The sequence below is a fragment of the Adelges cooleyi genome, unplaced genomic scaffold (genome assembly GCF_023614345.1).
Source record: "Adelges cooleyi isolate 19-005CV unplaced genomic scaffold, UGA_ACOO_1.1 ACOO_flye_CR_arks_rails_tigmint_CR_PRNA_9, whole genome shotgun sequence".
In the NCBI taxonomy this organism is placed as follows: Eukaryota; Metazoa; Arthropoda; class Insecta; order Hemiptera; family Adelgidae; genus Adelges; species Adelges cooleyi.
In genome coordinates this window covers 16,407,459-16,426,438 of record NW_026096579.1, presented here as the reverse complement: position 1 = coordinate 16,426,438, position 18,980 = coordinate 16,407,459, and the positions used below count along the sequence as shown (strand labels likewise).

Below are 18,980 nucleotides of genomic sequence, written 5' to 3'. Positions count from 1 at the left end.
TACAATAAGCTTCAAAATGTTAAGTTCTAAAACAGTATTAATTGTATTATAGTAAATAAGTAAAATTGTATAATGAAAAGGAATATCATAACACAGAATTAAATAAAAAGGATTCTATGATACATAACAATAATAAATAAAATTTTAAATGTAACTTACCTATACGGTAAAAAGCAATCCAATTTAACCTTTTTAATGTCATTTTAATAAAGTTTAATACATGAATAATTTTAATAGGGGTTAAACTGGCTTACAATGCTATGTAAAAAATGTATATTTATGTAAATATATACATAAAACATATAATTTGATATTACAATAAATATTGCATGATAAATCGCTGACAAATTTATTAATGTAAAATATAATATAAATATTAATGATGAACAAGAAGAAATTTTTAATATATATTTTATTAAAATTATATTTGATGTTCATTATTTTCATCAGTAGTCGTATTTAGCTAGATACATTTTTGAAAATTAAAAGAATGACTAGGAATTATTTGCATTGTTCACAGCTGGTAAATTTTGATCATGATCAGTTTCCATAGGTTCGGCGTTAGTAGATGTAGCAGTTAACCGAGGGTCATGAGGATTTCTTGCAGTTATAGATGAATATGTGGCCATTGCTGGAGTTTGGGTAGATGAAGAAGAAGGCAGTTGTAATCTGATAAGTGATGTGGGCCAATCTGAGGATGTAGAAGCCAAGTCAAAATCGTTTATTCCCCATACTGGATCGTTGTTTCGCTGTCCTCGAGCTCTGACCAATTAAAAAAAATTAATTAAAATATAGAATGAATAATTGTAATTGTTCTCTGTTAAATGTGACCCATATTTTTTATAACTTGAGTAACAAATATTATCAAATATTGAACCTTACACAAACATACTTTATAATTTCTAAAGGTGGATCTACATTTTTTGATACTTTGTTACATGCCGCACAGCTTTTATTTTAATCACACCACTCATCTACCCAATCAAGAAAAAAAGCCGAGCGGTCAGACCACCTGGTGGATCTGCATATTCTAATATCTAATGCCAGGGTAGAAACAGTGATTAGGTAAGTTGATTGGAGGGTAATACCTTTCCTAAATTTAAATATACACACTCTGTTCCCCTCTTGGTAAACATAAAAAACGATCCTAAAATAAATTGACACTGTAAATTAAATCTATCAATTTACAAGTTATTTTTAGAAACTGATATTTAACTTTTTTAAATGTAATTAAATTTAATATAATTAATTTAATTTATTTATAATTTATTATATAATATATCAGTGTCTAGAATTTATTCCTATTTGACTCTTTTATTCATTATTGTTGCAGAATAAATACTTTTTAGAAAAAATACCTTTAGCTTGTTAAAACAATACAAATAAAATTAATTCATTCCTTGTTATTTGGCTTGGAGCAAGTACTACAGATAGTCAAATAAACATACATTTTTGAACTAATTTCAAACCTCTGTTGTTAAAAATGATTTCAACAAAATATGTTTAATTACATATTTTTTTTAAATTTAAAAGAATTACAATAATCAAAAAATAAAATAATAATAATATTTAAGTTAACAACCATTATAGTAGTTAAAACCTCATCAGATAAATAACTTGAAAAAAAAAACTAAAAATAATGAAATATTTGTAAAAAAAAAAAAAAATGTATTTTCTTCGGTACACTAAATCTAAAAAAACATTGGTGGATATAGTCATCCTACATTATTGTTTTCAAGATTTTAATTTTATTTAAAAGTAACATACCTGATAAGTGCTGCTAAATTTGGACCAACGCCCAAACTAATTCCATTTAATGGATCGGAGTTTATGGAACCTAAACCATCATCTGCTAAATATTTTCGACAAATTGGGCATGTCCCATGCTAGAAAACAAAAATAGTAACAGTAAAAAAAAAATTTATATTATATACAATAAAACAAAATAAAGTTTAAATTAAACTCAATTGTTGATAAATAAATGAAGTGTTTTTACCAATTCTAGCCATGGTGTTATACAGTCATTATGGTACATATGTTCACAAGCCAATTTTAATACTTTTTCTTCAATTTTAAAATCTTCCCAACAAACAGAACATTGAAGTTTGGAATCTTAAATATTTATAAAAAAGTGTGTTATACTAATGAATTTCTATAATATTTGTCCTGACAAATGCAAAATGTTCTAACCCAAATGGTCTTGGGAAATGAGAGCAGTTGGAATTTCTTGTATTTTTTCTTTAGTTAGAGGGGGTGGTCCAGCTCCATCTATTTGATTTAACAATTGAGAGACAATAGAGTCCAATCCATCTCTTCCCCACACATAATCTCCAGGATTACCAAGCAAAAATCGACTACTAAAATCATTTAAAAACAAAAAGCTATAAAATAGTATCAGACACAAGTAGATGATCATGTCTTACACTGGGCCCGTAGCCCCACGAGAGTTGGCATAATCAGCAAAATTAACTATAACATCTTCCACTAAATTTTCAATAGTACTTCCTGAGCTACGTCTAGGGCCTCTAAATTAAACATTCAGCAATAAGTTTTAAAGATCAAATATTATTTTTAATTAAATTTATAATAAATATCTATATATTTTTAAAGTATGTTATCAGATAATTTTGTTGAAAACTCTTTTGAGATTCATGAAAAAACTTAGTCTAGAAATATATTGCAATGCAACTTAAAAAAATTGACAAATTACCTTCCAGGAGTTAAAGTCATCATATGAGGTGCTCTGGTTGTAAATCTACGGCGTCGTATGTTCGATCTCCTTCTTCCTCCAACTTCACCATCACCTAACATACCGTTTACCTAAAAATACACAAGTTAGTTAAAATTAGGGTATTTTAAATAACATATATACATATTATATTATTTAAAAATATATATATAATAAAAAAACCCATTAAAATCATGTTGAAGTTCATGAATTCCTCAATCGTTCTCATGTTTTAGATTTTCACAATCATACAAACCAATAAACAAAATTTTATGAAAAACCAATGTTTTCCACCCTTTCTTATAGTGTTTTTTTCAGACTCCTCTAGCTCAAAAGTTATAACTACTTGAACTTTTCCGCATTTATAAAACAGTACGCGGCAGGCACAGGCGTGTAACGGTGGACATTAGCGCTTGGTCAGCTACATAAAAGCCGTAAGCCTATTTTTTTGTTATTTTGAAAGGTAGGTTACGTTAAGTTCGGTTTTGTTCAGCCGCTGGCTCTTCCAAAGCTGAGTATTAGGTTAGTCGAGTCCTTTAGGCATGCTATTTTTTTCTTCGGGGGGGGGGGGTTTGGGGACGTGACCTCCTATTATAACGAAGAGTCCTGAAAGGGATTAGAGTTAGCTCCTGAAGCAGCAGGCGTAGGGAGTCGTTTTATATAGTTTTAGGTTTAAGTATACAGTGCTAATTATAAAATGGCATTTTTTTGTGAATTTTCCCTGTTTTAACAAACTACTACATTGAGCATAGGTGTGTAAAATTATTATTGCCCTCTCCTTCGTAGTGTTTATTGTTTTTTTTGCTTCAACCGAGTTCAAATAATATTATGATTATGGTACTTTATTGATAACAAATTTGAAACAAACTGCTGTTTTTAATTTGCGTGGGGACAACAGCTGCATGGTGCCGCTCTTGCCGACCACTTACGGCCGCAGTGGACCCCCGCCGTCGCATCCACTAGCAACCATGGAAAAGTTCAAATTTCAAATAGCTGTAACTTTTGAACTAAAGGATTCCACAGATTTCTGACTCCGGATTCATAAACAGCGCAAGATGGCAATAAGACAAATTTGTTGTATAATTTGTTGAAAAAATGATATTGTTATCACTAACGAATATAATTGTAAATTATTGTCTTACAATTAGTAATCTACCTATTGAGGAAATGTAAAAAAAACAGTACAATTCAACTCACCATAAAATGTACATCAGCAAATTCCATATCTTCATCATCTGGTTCTTCTGGTCTAGTTTGTTCATCAACTTTTTCAATAAATCCCATATTACATGTTGGGCATTTAAAATCCTGAAATAAACCATAACTCTTAAACTGAGCACAAAAATTGTATTTACATTACAAGGTATGTCACATACATCAGTTACAGATCCTATTTCTGCATCACAGCTATGGCAAAAATAACGACTATCTGTTAAATTATCGTTGTTTCTTGATGTAGTATCCATAATTAATGGTCGGTTCTGAAATAAACAATGGTTGCCTTACTATGGCAAACCAATTCACTAATATAAAACAATGTAGAATAATACTGAAAGCAAACTTCCAATACGGATCACCTACAAAATGTACCTCTTCTTAGTAGTTATTACACTGTTAATTATTTATAATATAACTTTTTTACTTTTTATAATTTCCAAATTTCAACTCTGATAATATCTCACTTGAATTAGTATTTAACAGCAAATAGCACAACTCACAAGACGTATTAACATAATTTGAACTGATAAGAGTTCTTTTATTACAAGTTTTTACGTAACATAATAATCGATAGTTTTTTTTTTAAATCGATGTCTTAAAATTTTTCACCACATACCTATATTTACTATATATCTACTAAAAATGTATTTTATAATAAGTATTTAACATAATATTCAATAACACATTCCACACCACCGTCTATATTTTATCATTACACAATTTACAAAATGCCTAATGGTTGGATAGCTGTAGCTGGAACAGCAGCTGTTGGTGACAAGTTTGGAAGAGTTTCATGGAAGCAAAAATTAAGCATAGAGTATTTACTTTATGAAATTAAGCAAACGATTCTCGGTCTACACCAAGGCATAATTGATTAAATCATAGATTAATAAAATACTAGTATATTGTGAAATTTATGATTAAACCTATTTTGAACTTAATCCATAGACCTCTTGAATTATACCACAAGACGGAGAATAGAAATGGGAGGCAGATGGTTGGCGTGGTAACGACTGTCGACTATCGTCGTATATACATGTGTAAATATATGTATATATTAACGAACTCGAAATTCGAATGCGCAAGCGTCATTCAATGCGGCAGTATATGAACAGCGACCTCACGTCGTCCACTGGAACTACACAAAAATATATGCTCCATTCAGTAGTATAAGGTCTATGACTTAATCAACGACCAAGGTATAAAATCATGTTCGCTCGACTCTCATAAAGTTATGTATTACTGTATTATAGTATCATAATAAAGTAATGAAATTTACTTGATACTTTGTCATGTATAGTATTAAGTATATAACTTATTAACTGATTATGAGGCATGACACACAGCAGCAGCTGTTGTGTAATGTTGTCTAAATAATCGTGATATAGATGTACAATATCCATCCACAGATATCAATATTCAAATTTCAGTTGTAATATGAATTTGTGCGTAAATCTATAACTATTATAATATATGCACCTATATCAGTATTGCACATTTTGCATATTTTTTTCTTACTTAATATGAATTTGTTTGCAGGGTGCTTTATGTTTCCTATGGGAGCAACCTGCATTGTAAAACATAATTTTGAAAATTAAAAAATTGATATCACCTGTATTTATTTTATGATTGTGCCATACTGAACATTAATCATTGTGTCTACACAATAAAAGACTAAAGCAGTGACGTCATGTGTTGTACTGGCTGAGGCCTGAGATATGCATTTAGGGGTTTTTGTGTGTAGCCGATGTCAAATACTCAAAGCTCAATACTCTTGACCTTCGAGCATTTGTCAAGGGTCAACAGAATGCAAATAAGACAGTAGATCATACACATGCTTCTATAAAGAAGTAAATACAGTCTGTGCAGATCACACATACACTTATCCGAAATATTTTCCTGTCTGCGACTGGTAGACGTCGTTGTGCTAATCGAATTCATATATATATATATATATATAGTGTATATGAGTAAAATAAATAATTATTTTAGGCAATGATCGAAAATGAAAGCACAGTTGACAGTTAGGATGGAGCATTGAGTTGAGTAGGTACGCAGTTGTATAGAGTAAGTATAACGTTCAATTTGAAATGAATACTTAGTACTTGTCATTATAGTACTTGCCCCTCGCACTAATACCTCACGTGAAAACAGGTAAAAATAGTACCAAGTATTAGTCAAACCGGGAGTACGAATGAACAAAACTTCCGTTTTATTTACTACTTACAAGTAGCTACCCGGGGTAGCCTACCCCTAACTCCTTCCACAACCGACAAGTACTAAGCATCGTGTAAACCGGGAATCCTGGGCTTCTGCTAAAATCTATTCTGTGGTGAAATGCGAAAGCAGATAAAAAAATAAATGATAGGAGGCCTCCTCAATTATTGGCGTTCCAAGTTGAAAACTTACACTTACAAATTATAAGAATAAGAATTCGAGGCCATATTCATTTCTACTAAAAAGGTGGTCTTAATTGCCACCCTTTTAGCTTCCCCCTTCAGAACTGAGGCCTCAAATGTTTGCCTCTCCATTTATTTTTTATTTATGGGTAAAAATATGATATTTAGTTTTCATGGTCAGACCTATTAATAAAAGGTTGAGCGAAATATTGTAGATTTAGTATGAAAAATATACTGTACCTATAGTGTGTTTATAGCTGACAAAGATAATAGAAAAAAGTGAGTCGTTAAAATATGGTGGATATTATTATATTTTAATTTATGGTGGAAAAAAAGTAAGGGGGGTACAGCGACATTCGCAGCCAACAGCTGGAGCTTATCGCCTATGGGTTGAATGTTGACTAATGACGGTTATCCGTTATGTCTATAGACATATACGATTTATATAGTTGATTGAAAAAAAGTCATTGTTTTTCTCGTTATTACCTGCACTGTAGACGTAGTACGGAAATTCAAAAATTTGTTATTCAAATTTTAGTCAAAGCCATTCACAAATCATACATATTGCCTATTTAGAATTAAACTAGATTTGTCATTTTGCTGTTTGATACACGTCTTGACGAAGACACGGTCATAAAATGTTTTTAATATCAATTGGCATAATAACCATTATTGTCGTAATATTTATAATACAATTTAAATTTAAAACTAATAAATTATATGATAAAATGTTATATGGACATCACATTATGGTAAGAAATTTGGTGATTTAACATTAAATTGTTTGAATTTGTAATATTATTATACAATGTTTTATTATATAGATTATAATACCTTTATTATCATAGATAACAGGTGGATCAAGAGGTATTGGTAAATGTGTGGCTATGGAAGCAGCTAGACTTGGAGCAAATATAACTATTGTTGCTAGAGATGCCACTAGACTTAAGGCTGCTGCAAATGACATCAAATCTCAGTTTATAAAAAAAAACCAAAAATTGCATTATATATCCAGTAAGATATATATATATATATATATATATATATATATATATATATATATATATATATGTATATAGTGCACTGTGTAATGATTAAAAATAATAAAGATTTATATTATTCCATAATTTAGTTGACTTAGGTAGTGAATATAATAGTGTAAAAAATGCATTGGACTGTGCTATTCAAGAAATAGGACCATTGTATATGCTTGTAAACTGTGCGGGTATGGCAATTTGTGGCACATTAGAAGAAATGTCCATTAATGATATCTTGGTATTAAAATAAATTAACACATTTTATATTTATATATTAATCTTATTAGTTTGTCATAACAGAAGTTAATAAATGTGAATTTGATATCTACTATTCAAGCTACTAAAGCAGTAATTAGCGATATGAAAAAAACTGGCCATGGTACCATAGTAATAACTGCATCACAAGCAGCTATGTGTGGAATTTATGGACTAGGTGTGTACAGTGCTACTAAGTTTGCCTTAAGAGGGTTTGCTGAAGCTTTAAGCATGGAAGTAATTAAAAACTAAAATAAACTAATTTTAGTACATGAATACATGCAAAATATAATTTTAAGTCAAAATTTGTATTTTAACAGACTAAAGCTTATGGAATAAAAATAACATTAGCTTTACCATCAGACACAGATACGCCAGGTTTTGCAGAGGAAAACAAAAGTAAACCTTTAGAAACATTATTGATTTCGGAAAGTGGACATTTGTTTACTCCTGAACAAGTGGGCCATCAAATTTTCAAAGATGCTTTGGTAATTAAACTAATTAATTTGATAAATGAAAAAAATTCAATGGGTACCTAGGTACTATTTACCTTACTTAAATGTAAGCAGTGGTAATATTAAAAGTTTACAAGAAATATTATTTTTGAAGTAACTAAATAACTTTCAAGAAAAGATATTATTAATACTAATTTTTAAACTGTAGGTGATCAAAACTTATATGTCAGCTAAAATTACTAAAACAATACTGAAAATAAATATATTGGTATTAATAAATAAGTATAAAATTATAATTGTTTTAATATTATTATTTTTTTTACCTCAATAATAAATATTATTTACAAATATTTTATCTGCACAATTGTATGAGTATAGAACTCATGGGTAAGAACTGTATGTTGAAAAGTACAAAGTATACTAAAAACAAATTGTATGACACCAAAATTACAATTTATAAAAAATGACTTCTGATTTTCTACCTATACCTATACCCTTCATAGGGTATATGTTTTTAAAATAAGGGTTATTTATTTTACCATTTGTTTTAGGAAGGAAATTTTTTCAGTACTATTGGCTTTGAAGGTCATTTGCTAACCATCGGTTGTTCTGGAATGGCCCCTTGCACTTCATACTTCGAACTCGTTTGTCAGGTATACCTATTATTCTATTTTACATTTTTTATTTTCGAAATTATTATTATTAAATTTATTGCTACATTTAGGTTGTTTTTTCTGGTTTATTAAGACTGATAGTAATTTATTATCAAGCTAAATTCTATAAAATAATTAAAACTTGCAAGTTGGAAAGAGAAGAAAATTCTAGGAAAATAAGCTAAGTATATATCATCACTAAAAGTGATATAACTTTCCTAAAATAAGTGGTATTTATATATTATTAAGTAAAATGTTATATTGTAACACTATGATATATGTAACATTTACAAATTTAGAACAAATAACAACTGGTATGAATGGGTTATAATTTTACTAATTATACACATTAATCATTTAAAACTTATTAAACGGATATTTTATACTTATTATTATTTACATAGATAGTGCTTAGAAGTAAATATATCTTACACAAATTGTAAATGCCTTATTTTAATATTATTATAAAGAAATAGTTTGTGTACAATTGATAGACTACTTCACTTTGTATTTTCCTGATTATACCACCTTCTTTCCAGTATTACATTCCTCTATAAGACATCATGTTATAAAATAAAATAGCGAAGATGTATTTTGTGAATAAACACAAATAATCAAAATACATTGTTGCACTACTAACGTTCACTCATCGGCAACCCCAACGAATTGGTGTTGGAATTATCTATGCAAACCCACCTAGAAGGTTAAAATGAACGAGGTGTAAAAATGTACGCAGCTAAAAAATAAAAAATGTACCTAATTGAGAGATCTACTTCTCATGTAATTCGTGTTGTAAATAGTTTAAAAATATATTGATTGTTTCAAAAAAAAAAAAAAAAATGTATTTTGAAGAGGAAGAAGAGTTGGACGAGCATAACTAAGTAATTCTCGTTTCGAAATTGGTATCTTCAAAATTATTTGCTTCCAATCTATTAAATTATATGGAGTAATTGGAAAAGTAGAAGTCAAAACCTTAACCATAGTTTTGCTATTTGTAACTGAAATTCAAAATTTATTAAAAAATGTTAAGTTACAAGCTTTTTCATTTAGAAAATTTAAACAATAAATGACAATTTTTATACTTTTAAATTCCAATGTTTTATTGCAAAGTTCTATTATTGATAAACAACATATTATAGCATACATATGCAATTTGATTAGATATAGCACTAGTATTAAATTCAGTTCACAAAAATTACCTTTAAAATTAAACATAACGGCATAAGAATATGTATGGGCTATAAATAAAAGTAAATCGTGTTTCTGAAAATTTGAATCTCTTCTATTATTTGACAGCAACTTTGCTATGATGAAAATGTAAGATCTGGAGCTATAGCTATTTCGTACTATTACTCATTTTCTGAGGATACTTTTATGTCTTAATTATTCCTAAGCATACTAAAAAAGAAAAAGTATTTATTAGGTATATAATAAGCAGTTTTAAATTATGTCATTCATTCTACCAATGAAATAAAAACTATAAATATAAATAACTAATTACAGAAATGAATGAATAAATATAAGTAAATAAGTATACCTACCTGTATGTACAGATTATTTTTCTATACATTTTTTCGTTTTATTAGTTTAAACGGGCTGAACTAGTGTACACTTGAGAAGTAGAGGAATAGATGAAAAGTATTTTTACCATCACTCATTTTAAATGATAACTGGAGACATGTAAATGATTTTATTATTTTGACCATACCATGTTTAAAAAAAGTAATCTTTTTTTTTTAAAGTTGAATAATATAATGGTTTCTTCTGTCTTGTTATGTTGTCTTTAAATTATTAATTTTAGTTATCTAAAATCGCTTTGCTGGAACTATGTTTTCAACTTCCATGTACTACTACACAAAATAAAATACAAATATTGAATAAGTGATATAAAATAAACCTAATCATAATCACAAATATAATAATTAACATCATACCTTACAAGGTAATTGATCAATAGAGTTCATTTAAAAATAAAATATTTCTTCCTAAATTGTCACCACTTTGTACACCTTTAATTCCAAGTTAGATAGAATAGCTATTTTTAATCAATGTTCTGCGGAAAACAAAGAATCTCATTATTGTATTGATACTGAAATTGAATCCTTATAATTGATCATTATAAAAAACTTTAAAAAATAAAGTTTTAACTAATTAAACAAAAAAGAAACCTTACAAATATTTTTAAATAAATAGATTTCTACTAAAACTATGTACTATAAATAAGTTTATAAATTGCAATAAAAGGAAAACTATCAAGTTTTCCTTTAAATATTTCAATGAAACTTGATTCTTTAAAAGACTTAAACAATTTTTTATTTATACATTCAAATTTACATTTTTTTAAAGTAAATAGTTAATAATATATTTCATATAAATAGTAATGATATCATTTAATAGAAAACCAAATAGTAATACAGAAATAACTTGTCTAAAATTTATTACTGGAACATTTAAAGAATAATAGTTCCTTTTCATATTACTCATTAAAAAAAAAAATGTTCTGTTGTAATAGTTTGTTAAACTTTTAAAATTCTTATCATGTTTAATAAAAGTACATAAAATTATGTAAATTATGTTAAAAACTTAATAATATTGAGCAGCCATATCTTCAGCATCGATACCAAGCATAGCAAGCTCATCGCCTTCAGATTCATTGCCATTAGACCTTTCTATATTATCTCCTTTTTTAAACCTTAAATTTATTTGTCCATCAGATTTATCATCATCATCTTCATCGTCTTTTCCCATATTCTTTTTCATGTGTCTTCGTTTACGTTGAGAAGGTGCATTTTTCTTTTTCTTTCTCTCAGGAGAATAGTTTAAACTTTTATTTATTTCTTGAGGGATGTTTACATTTTGTTGAAGTATCAAAGAGTTATTAATTTGAGAGTTAATCGGAACACTTGTGCAAGGTACAAGTGAAGGCTCGTTACATGGAAAAATTAAATTTAATGCAGTATTTAAATCTTGAGGCAATGTTGTTTGTTGGATATTACATAATTGATGAATTGGATTTCTAGACTGATCGAGATTTATTTGTGGTAGAATGGAGTTAGTATCCGTACTTAGTATCATTTCAACGTTTTCATTTTCATCATCAAGATCCATATCAACAGGTAAAACTTGTTTTTCATTCTGAAATAACATAATTGTACACTAATAATAATGACCTTTTATTAAAAATATTAAAAAAAAAAAAATTAAATACTTAATACTTGAGTATCTGGAAAAACTCTAATATTGTTTAAAAAAATATATCTTCATTAATCTTTAAACACATTACTTTAATCAATCCAAAAAAATTGTTAATAATATTTTACTAAACTTGGAATTTTTCTCTAATCAATATTTAAATTAGAAATCATTAAAAAAAAAATTATGAGCTTGATTTATTTGGTAATAATACTGGTAAAATACTATTAATTTAATTTCCAAATAACATGTTCAGTATTTATAACACAATTATTATTATGACGAGTTCTAGTATTATAAACTACTTGTTTATAAGACATAAAACACAATATTAATTAACAAAATACTATGAAAATTACAACATGCAAGTATTGAAATTTACCTTTTTTTCGTTTGCAGCAAAAATCATTTGTTCTATTATAAGTTTTTGGACTGCTTTAGAAGCTACTGATTTCTCTTTTGATTCTTCATTTTTAGTTTCTACAGTAAAATTTGGTACATCTTTGGATAGTGAATTCGATGATTTTTTAGGAATAGGCTTTGCAAATGGCATTTTACCAATAAAAGGTAATTTTATTTTGCTACGATTATTTATCATACAATTATCTTCTTTTTTTTCATCATACACAGGTTTAGTTTCTTCAAATTTTTTTTTTTTTGTGTAATAGCTCTCCGATACGTTGGACTTGTGATCTTCAATTTCATCTGTTTTGTGCTTACCTAATTTTACTTTAGCTTTTTGCACAGATTCTTTTAATGTTATCATACTCTTATCTACCGGCAAATTAATAGGCTTCATCCAATCTGATAATGAAAGATTATTAGCATCAGTGCTTTCACTAACTGGACTTAGTTGATTTTTAATCTCAGTGTTCCTTCTACTAGATTCTTTTTTATATTTTTCTCTATCTCTTTCTTTTTCCCTTTCCCTTTCTTTATCTCTGTCTCTATCCCTATCTTTCTCTCGTATCCGGTCTCTTTCTTTTTTAAGATCCCTCTCAAAAAAAGACTTCTCAGGTTTAGGTTCAATAACTAAAGGTTCTTTAGGCTTTTCTTCTTTTACTGTTTCTGACTTGGGTTTATTTGTTTGTAAAATTGACTTCTCAAATGCACGAGTTCTTTTTGTTAGCCAATCAATTTCCCAATTAGGTTCTTTGGCTATAAGTGCCTGAAAATAAAGAAGTATTGTAAGTGAATGAATTATAACTAATTAAGAATTAAATTGTACAATGAGTTAAGCAATCAGTTAATAAAGCATTAAATATCCATGCTTGATAATAATTATATGTATAATACAAAAACATATTACCGCATATAAATCATTATGACTTTTTGATTTAAAGTGCGCAGAAGCACAATGAAGATCGCCAATCCATACATCACAAAGTTTGCAATACCAAGCATTTGTTCCAATAAAAAATTCCAAACCTAAAAAAAAAACCTTGTAGATAATTTTTCTTTATACATAAAATAATTTTTTCAAATATCCTTACATATCCATGGTTTAAAAACTTATATTTACTTAACAACTCAACTGTCCAATTTGGTTGTCTCCTAACCCGACATACCTTTCTTCCATCCATAGATATATTTAGCTATTGTTAAACAATTTCCCTTTCTGCCATCTTTACACAAATTAATCAATTTGTAACCTCTCTTATATTCTTTTGAACTTAGTTTTCTCTTAGTAGCATAAGCACAAATATTTTCAATTTTTAAATAGTACAACATTTACCTCACTGTAGCCTCTATACTTTCCACTGATAATAAAAAATATAATTAAATTTGGTTCATAGTATATACGCGAAGCTAATTTCTATACATAAATTTAATTACACAATATAATTTATGTAACAATATTTTATGTTTTCATATTATCTGTCATTTTTATTTATGCTCAAACATTAAATATACAACTATCCCCAATGTATAGTTGTAAAAAATAATGTACATTCTATATCATTTTTTTTGTTTTAATTATCTTAATAGTGAATGCATATACTAAATGCCAAAATAACTTGTGTTACACAGATTTTGATAGTAAAAAAAATTATTAAAAAAAAATATTGTTGAAGTCGGTTCTTGTAACACTTTCATGATCACTTACATTTTAATGGACAGAAATAACAATGCCTATCTAACTTTTATATCAATGTGGAATAAATAAATTATAATAAAATTTTCTTTTTATTATTCTAAATTGAAAAAACAACAAATGGTTAACGATAAAACAAAAACAGATTTAAAATTAAAAAAAATAAAAATAAATATATATATATTATATAGAATTAAATAACTTACCTTTAATAGGTACACGTTTAGTAGGTAAATCAGGGTTTTTTTCTGGTTGTGAGGGTTCTAATTGAGTATTATGCCAAGGTAATTCTACAATATTTAGTTCCTAGACATAATATAACATATTAAATGAGTAAATTCTAAAATATTGTATTTATAATCAACCAATATTTTGTTGTTTTATTAACAGTATTAATACTTTACAAACCTCGAGAGTTGTTCTATGCGAATCACTATGTAAATGTGTTAAATATTCTTTAGCAGTTTTTGGGAAAATATTGCATGGTTGACACCAATGAATACAAGAATCACAATAAACATAATTGAACTGTGGTTGCTTTTCAGTAGCACGAATTTTGGTTTTTTTATTACACTCAGATTTCTCTTTAGATTTTCGTGATTTTTTATTACTTAAATCCTCTTCATCTGATGAAAGTGATTTAGATACTTTTTTTGATGATTTTTTATGTTTTTTTCTAGGCTCTGATGATGGTGATGAAGAAATACTTTGGCGTTGATGTTTTTGCAGAGACGATACTTCTACATGTGATACTGGCTCCTCTTTAGTTTTATTAAAATCTGACTCTTTCGGTACCTTCATTTAATGTACAGCATAATAGAAATTAATGTGAAGTAAAGTTTTAAAGAAATTAATATACCTGTTTTTTAGATTCCACTTTTTTTACATCATTAATAGAATCTTTGGGAATCATTGTATTAAGTACTTCAAGTATATTATTAACACCTCTGATTTTTCCATTCAAATCATCCTAAAATATAAGTTAAAATTTATATGTATACATACATTTATTTATTTCACATGCTCTTAAATTAGTATAGAAAATTATAAAATGATAATTTATACAATTTAACAAGAAATACCTGTTCTTTTCTATTTTTTTTTAGTTCAGCATTATGTCGACCATCAGAATTATCTAATTTAAATTTGTCATATTGTATTTGCAATAATTCCAATTCTTTTTTTAAACTCAGTAGTTTTGTAGTATATGTTTCTCGTTGCATTTCAAATAAACTATCTTGAGATATTTTTTGCTGTACTTCTGGAACTTAAGTTTTATGACTTTTTTATCATATGACTAATACATTCAACTCATAAAAATTAAAACATATTAATTTCTTTGAATAGGCCTACTTAAAAGTTCTAGAACTCAATTTTTCTCTTTAGCTGTTTTTAAAAAGTTAAATAATTTGAAATATTTTTTACAATAGTATATTATTAATATAATATTAATAATATACTATTCGACATTTAAGTTTATATTATTATAATAATTAAGTTAAACTTTGAATTAAGTTATTATAAAATATTTTTACCTGGAGTAATAGGTGTGATATTTGGAGGAGGCTTTGTAGTATCAACCTGTTTTAAGTCAATATTGTATAATAGTCCTTGGTTTGTTGATTGGTAACCCTAAAATTGTGAATTTAATATAAATATAAAAATTAATGAATTATGCTTAACAGTACAATAATTTATATATACTAATTTGTACCACAACTTGCTCAAGATTAGAGCGAGGAGGAATAAAAGAAACAGGGGGCTTTTGTTCAAACTGTTGAAATTGTTGATACTGTGATCCATATTGTTGAAAACCAGATTGATGATACCATTGTGGATTTTGAGCCTGAAATAATAGACTTTTCTAACCTCCAATAATAATTAAATTTACATTTTATATGTATTTAATTTTTTTCAGAAACCTATATTAAACGGTTTTTTTACTTACTGACACTGGTTGCTGTGGTTGATAACCAGTATACTGTGTAGCCTGCGGTTGGGTACAATTTTCTGGAGTTATGTATGAGGAAGATGTATTATGCACTCCAGACCAATGTGGATTATACCCAGATAAGTTTTCAGATGATATTGAAGGAGGAGGAGGTTCCGATACATTTCCTGGTAGTTTAGAAACAGGTGCTTGTGAGTAGCTACTTCCCGATTTACCCGATTTTTCTAAATTTGGTGGTGGTGTATCACTTTTATCTGAATTTGTTATTGACATAGATCTAGACTGTTTTGAGGATTTTTCTTTTTCAGAATCAGATGAGCTTAGGTCTTGTACATATAAAGTTGAAAAGTTTTGGTTTTTTGTGTTTTTAGAGTATGAATCTTTACGTTTATCTTTAGGTGAAGATTTTAACCAATAATCATCACTTTCTTTTGAGACCAATTCTTTCCTACCAGGAGTTTTTGGTGCTTTTGGAATGGGTTCTTCACGAATTGGTGAATCATCCCAACTATTTGAATATTGATTTTTTGTCTGAGATTTTTCCCAGTAATCATCTTTATCTTTTTGACTGGATTGCTCTGATCGACTTGGAGTTTTAGGAGCTCTGGAAGAAAAACTGGATCGACATGGTGTTTTTGGTTCTTTAGCAATAAATGCATTTTTTTTTTCATTTTCAATCCAGTACTCGTCGTTATCTTTACCAGAATATTCACTTCGTCCTGGTGTTTTAGGGTTTTTACAAGCTTCTAATTTCTCTACAAAGTCATCGGAGTCATCACTAGATGTACTTTTAATAACTTTACTTTTTTCTAATGGCTTTTCACGTTCAACTGATGTTCTAGGATTTCTGGATGGAGATCGTCTTCTTGATGGAGACCGTCTTCTTGATGGTGATCTGTGTTTAGAATGAGATCGACGCCTAGATCTACTTGATGAATCTGAGCGTGAACAATATCGATTAGGTGTACGTGAACGGTATCTACTTGGCGAACGATGTCTTTCAGGAGAACGTGAATATCGCCTAGAATTTCTAGGCGATGTATTGTATGGTCTAACACGATACTGGCTTTGAGGTGAAAAAGGTTTACCACGGTTATTTCTTTCCCAATAATTATTTTGATATGGGCGTCTCTGACCTCTAAAAGGATGACCAGAAGGGCGCCTATAATACTTAGAATTGTTATAATGGTCTTTTTTAATGGAAGGCGAATCTTTTTCACTGCTGTCGTCATCATCCCATTTACTTCTTCTCATAGGAGAAGTATTATCTCCTTCAGTTGTATGGGGTCTGCTAGACGGAGAGTTCCAAGATTTATCTTCATATGTATCTTTGTTTTCATCATAGGGAGATGATTCATATCTGTCCCTTGAATCAGGCCTGTTGCTCATTGAACCCCTAATTCCTTTTCTGCCAGGTGTTCTACCACGATAATAACCTCTTATAAATGGTCTGCCACCTCTAGATCTTCTTGCTCCTCGTCCACCTCTATCCATGATAAATTATTCCTTAACCACCTAAAATATAATACATTTTTTTAATAGTTAATATTAAATGAAATAACATTTAAATTTGGATATAAGAAAATATGTTAAGTAATAAATATTAATGGTATGTGTTTTAAATTTTTGAAATAGCTGAAACATCCCTAAATTGCACTGAAGACAGTAGTCTTAAAAAAGTATGCATGAATCTATTAAATAATTATATCTCAATATTATGTCATTTGTCCAGTTCATATTATATTGTATTTCTTAATTTCCTATATACTTATATTAAAAATGACTTTGTAAGTAACAATATATCACTAAACATCATTTACATTAACTAAAAATAGGTAAAACAGTATTTACTTAGAGAATAATTTATAGTAATCTAGAATAGCTATTGTAAGTCACATTAAATGTTTGATTTGATTAAGTTGTTCACTTCAAATAATGAACATAATGTATAATTTTATTTGAATCAGGGGCGCAATTTCACTAAAAATAGTGGGGAGGCTAAATACTTTTTCCCGTGTAATTTAATGTAAGGAACGTAAACAATTTTACAGATGCTAAGCACATCTAAACCCCCTCCATAAATTGCGCCTATCTTTGAAGTGTTATCATTTACATCTGTATATAACTTATAAGTAAAAGCCATTCATTGTAAAATTAATAATAAACAAAAATTCCATCGTAATAATTTATAATATGTAAACAAAATTTAAAGTAAAACATATTGGAGTAATTTAAATTACAACTTACTTTTTACAACAATTAAAATATTAGGAACGTTTTGTAAGCTTATTGTTTAGCATGAAACAATTGCTAATATAAAACAATAAAACATGACTATAATAAAGGTGTTTAAAAAAAAAATTCCTATTCGTACTTAGCATAGATAAGTATATAAATATTTAAAATATTTAAAGTTTAAACTACTGAATGCAATGTAGATGATGATAGTGAGTACCGATTAGTGAGCAGCGACAGCCGACAGCAACACGGATCGGTAATCACAAATCCCAACACAGAATAGTTCATAAATTTAATAAATTCTTTACAGTGCGCCGTACAGTCAAAATTTCTTTTGCATCCAGTCAAATAGATAATTGATTGGATGAACGCCGGGATCGGCAATCAACATGGTTACTCATTAGGGAGAGAGATGGAGAACCGGGAAAGGTTATCATGGAAAAACCTTCTGCGATACAATTTTAAAAATATGGCGCCAAAACAAATATTTGAAGAATATGTAATCAGTACATATTATTTGCTATTACAATTTACAAAAATAATTATAATATGAAAAACAAATTGTTATTATTATTGATATAAGAATAACAGATGTAGCCATGTAGGTATTTATTATAAAAATACAAAGGTCTAAGCGCTTATGACCGATTATAAAATTATAAAATAATTAAAGGGTATATAACCATTAGCCCGCGGAGTTTAGCTATAATAATATATTTTATTATTCACTGAATAATGGTAATACGGCAAAATGTTAAT

General features: G+C 28.2%; 3 protein-coding genes and 1 long non-coding RNA gene across 14 annotated transcripts; 1 reads left to right on the top strand and 3 right to left on the bottom strand.

Moving 5' to 3' along the window:
• Positions 1 to 239: 239 nt before the first annotated feature.
• Positions 240 to 4,663, bottom strand: LOC126846295 (E3 ubiquitin-protein ligase RNF126-A). Of its 8 annotated transcripts, none has more exons than XM_050585592.1 (9): positions 4,371 to 4,663; positions 4,105 to 4,305; positions 3,926 to 4,036; positions 2,711 to 2,820; positions 2,424 to 2,525; positions 2,191 to 2,354; positions 1,997 to 2,112; positions 1,768 to 1,886; positions 240 to 762 (listed from the first exon to the last, which is right to left on the bottom strand). In XM_050585592.1, the coding sequence occupies exons 2-9, from the start codon at positions 4,192 to 4,194 to the stop codon at positions 495 to 497; spliced, it is 1,080 nt and encodes a 359-aa protein (XP_050441549.1). In that variant the 5' UTR covers positions 4,195 to 4,305; positions 4,371 to 4,663; the 3' UTR covers positions 240 to 494. The 8 variants fall into 8 exon arrangements, with proteins under 8 accessions (XP_050441549.1, XP_050441552.1, XP_050441547.1 ...); XM_050585590.1 differs by having other exon boundaries at positions 241 to 762; positions 2,191 to 2,357; positions 4,105 to 4,209; XM_050585591.1 differs by having other exon boundaries at positions 241 to 762; positions 2,191 to 2,357; positions 4,105 to 4,209; positions 4,411 to 4,663.
• Positions 4,664 to 6,779: 2,116 nt separating this feature from the next.
• Positions 6,780 to 9,177, top strand: LOC126846737 (3-ketodihydrosphingosine reductase). The gene is made up of 7 exons (XM_050586524.1): positions 6,780 to 7,097; positions 7,194 to 7,359; positions 7,478 to 7,620; positions 7,683 to 7,874; positions 7,958 to 8,125; positions 8,644 to 8,745; positions 8,817 to 9,177. The coding sequence occupies exons 1-7, from the start codon at positions 6,984 to 6,986 to the stop codon at positions 8,928 to 8,930; spliced, it is 999 nt and encodes a 332-aa protein (XP_050442481.1). The 5' UTR covers positions 6,780 to 6,983; the 3' UTR covers positions 8,931 to 9,177.
• Positions 9,178 to 9,917: 740 nt separating this feature from the next.
• On the bottom strand, positions 9,918 to 10,905 carry LOC126846738 (uncharacterized). Its single transcript, XR_007686924.1, has 3 exons — positions 10,680 to 10,905; positions 10,287 to 10,595; positions 9,918 to 10,143 (listed from the first exon to the last, which is right to left on the bottom strand). It is a non-coding gene; the product is annotated as an uncharacterized LOC126846738 (long non-coding RNA).
• Positions 10,906 to 11,141: 236 nt separating this feature from the next.
• On the bottom strand, positions 11,142 to 18,567 carry LOC126846732 (serine/arginine repetitive matrix protein 2-like). 4 transcript variants are annotated; one of them, XM_050586511.1, is made up of 12 exons: positions 18,439 to 18,551; positions 18,231 to 18,293; positions 15,981 to 17,498; positions 15,747 to 15,878; positions 15,568 to 15,664; positions 15,115 to 15,299; positions 14,892 to 15,002; positions 14,441 to 14,827; positions 14,239 to 14,338; positions 13,247 to 13,365; positions 12,320 to 13,105; positions 11,142 to 11,880 (listed from the first exon to the last, which is right to left on the bottom strand). In XM_050586511.1, exons 3-12 carry the CDS (start codon positions 17,475 to 17,477, stop codon positions 11,329 to 11,331), a joined length of 3,966 nt encoding a protein of 1,321 aa, XP_050442468.1. In that variant the 5' UTR covers positions 17,478 to 17,498; positions 18,231 to 18,293; positions 18,439 to 18,551; the 3' UTR covers positions 11,142 to 11,328. The 4 variants fall into 4 exon arrangements, with proteins under 4 accessions (XP_050442468.1, XP_050442467.1, XP_050442471.1 ...); XM_050586510.1 differs by having other exon boundaries at positions 18,231 to 18,567; XM_050586514.1 differs by lacking the exon at positions 18,231 to 18,293 and having other exon boundaries at positions 18,439 to 18,567.
• Between the last annotated feature and the right edge of the window lie 413 nt (positions 18,568 to 18,980).

Coding starts and splice junctions, on each gene's coding strand:
- LOC126846295 (XM_050585590.1), bottom strand. CDS start 4,194: ATGGATACTACATCAAGAAACAACGATAATTTAACAGATAGTCGTTAT. Junction 2,526..2,710: donor ATGACTTTAACTCCTGGAAG/GTAATTTGTCAA, acceptor TGTTTAATTTAG/AGGCCCTAGACGTAGCTCAG. Junction 2,358..2,423: donor CGTGGGGCTACGGGCCCAGT/GTAAGACATGAT, acceptor AAATGATTTTAG/TAGTCGATTTTTGCTTGGTA.
- LOC126846737 (XM_050586524.1), top strand. CDS start 6,984: ATGTTTTTAATATCAATTGGCATAATAACCATTATTGTCGTAATATTT. Junction 7,098..7,193: donor TATATGGACATCACATTATG/GTAAGAAATTTG, acceptor TTATTATCATAG/ATAACAGGTGGATCAAGAGG. Junction 7,875..7,957: donor CTGAAGCTTTAAGCATGGAA/GTAATTAAAAAC, acceptor GTATTTTAACAG/ACTAAAGCTTATGGAATAAA.
- LOC126846732 (XM_050586510.1), bottom strand. CDS start 17,477: ATGGATAGAGGTGGACGAGGAGCAAGAAGATCTAGAGGTGGCAGACCA. Junction 15,665..15,746: donor CTAATCTTGAGCAAGTTGTG/GTACAAATTAGT, acceptor TCACAATTTTAG/GGTTACCAATCAACAAACCA. Junction 15,003..15,114: donor AAAAAAATAGAAAAGAACAG/GTATTTCTTGTT, acceptor CTTATATTTTAG/GATGATTTGAATGGAAAAAT.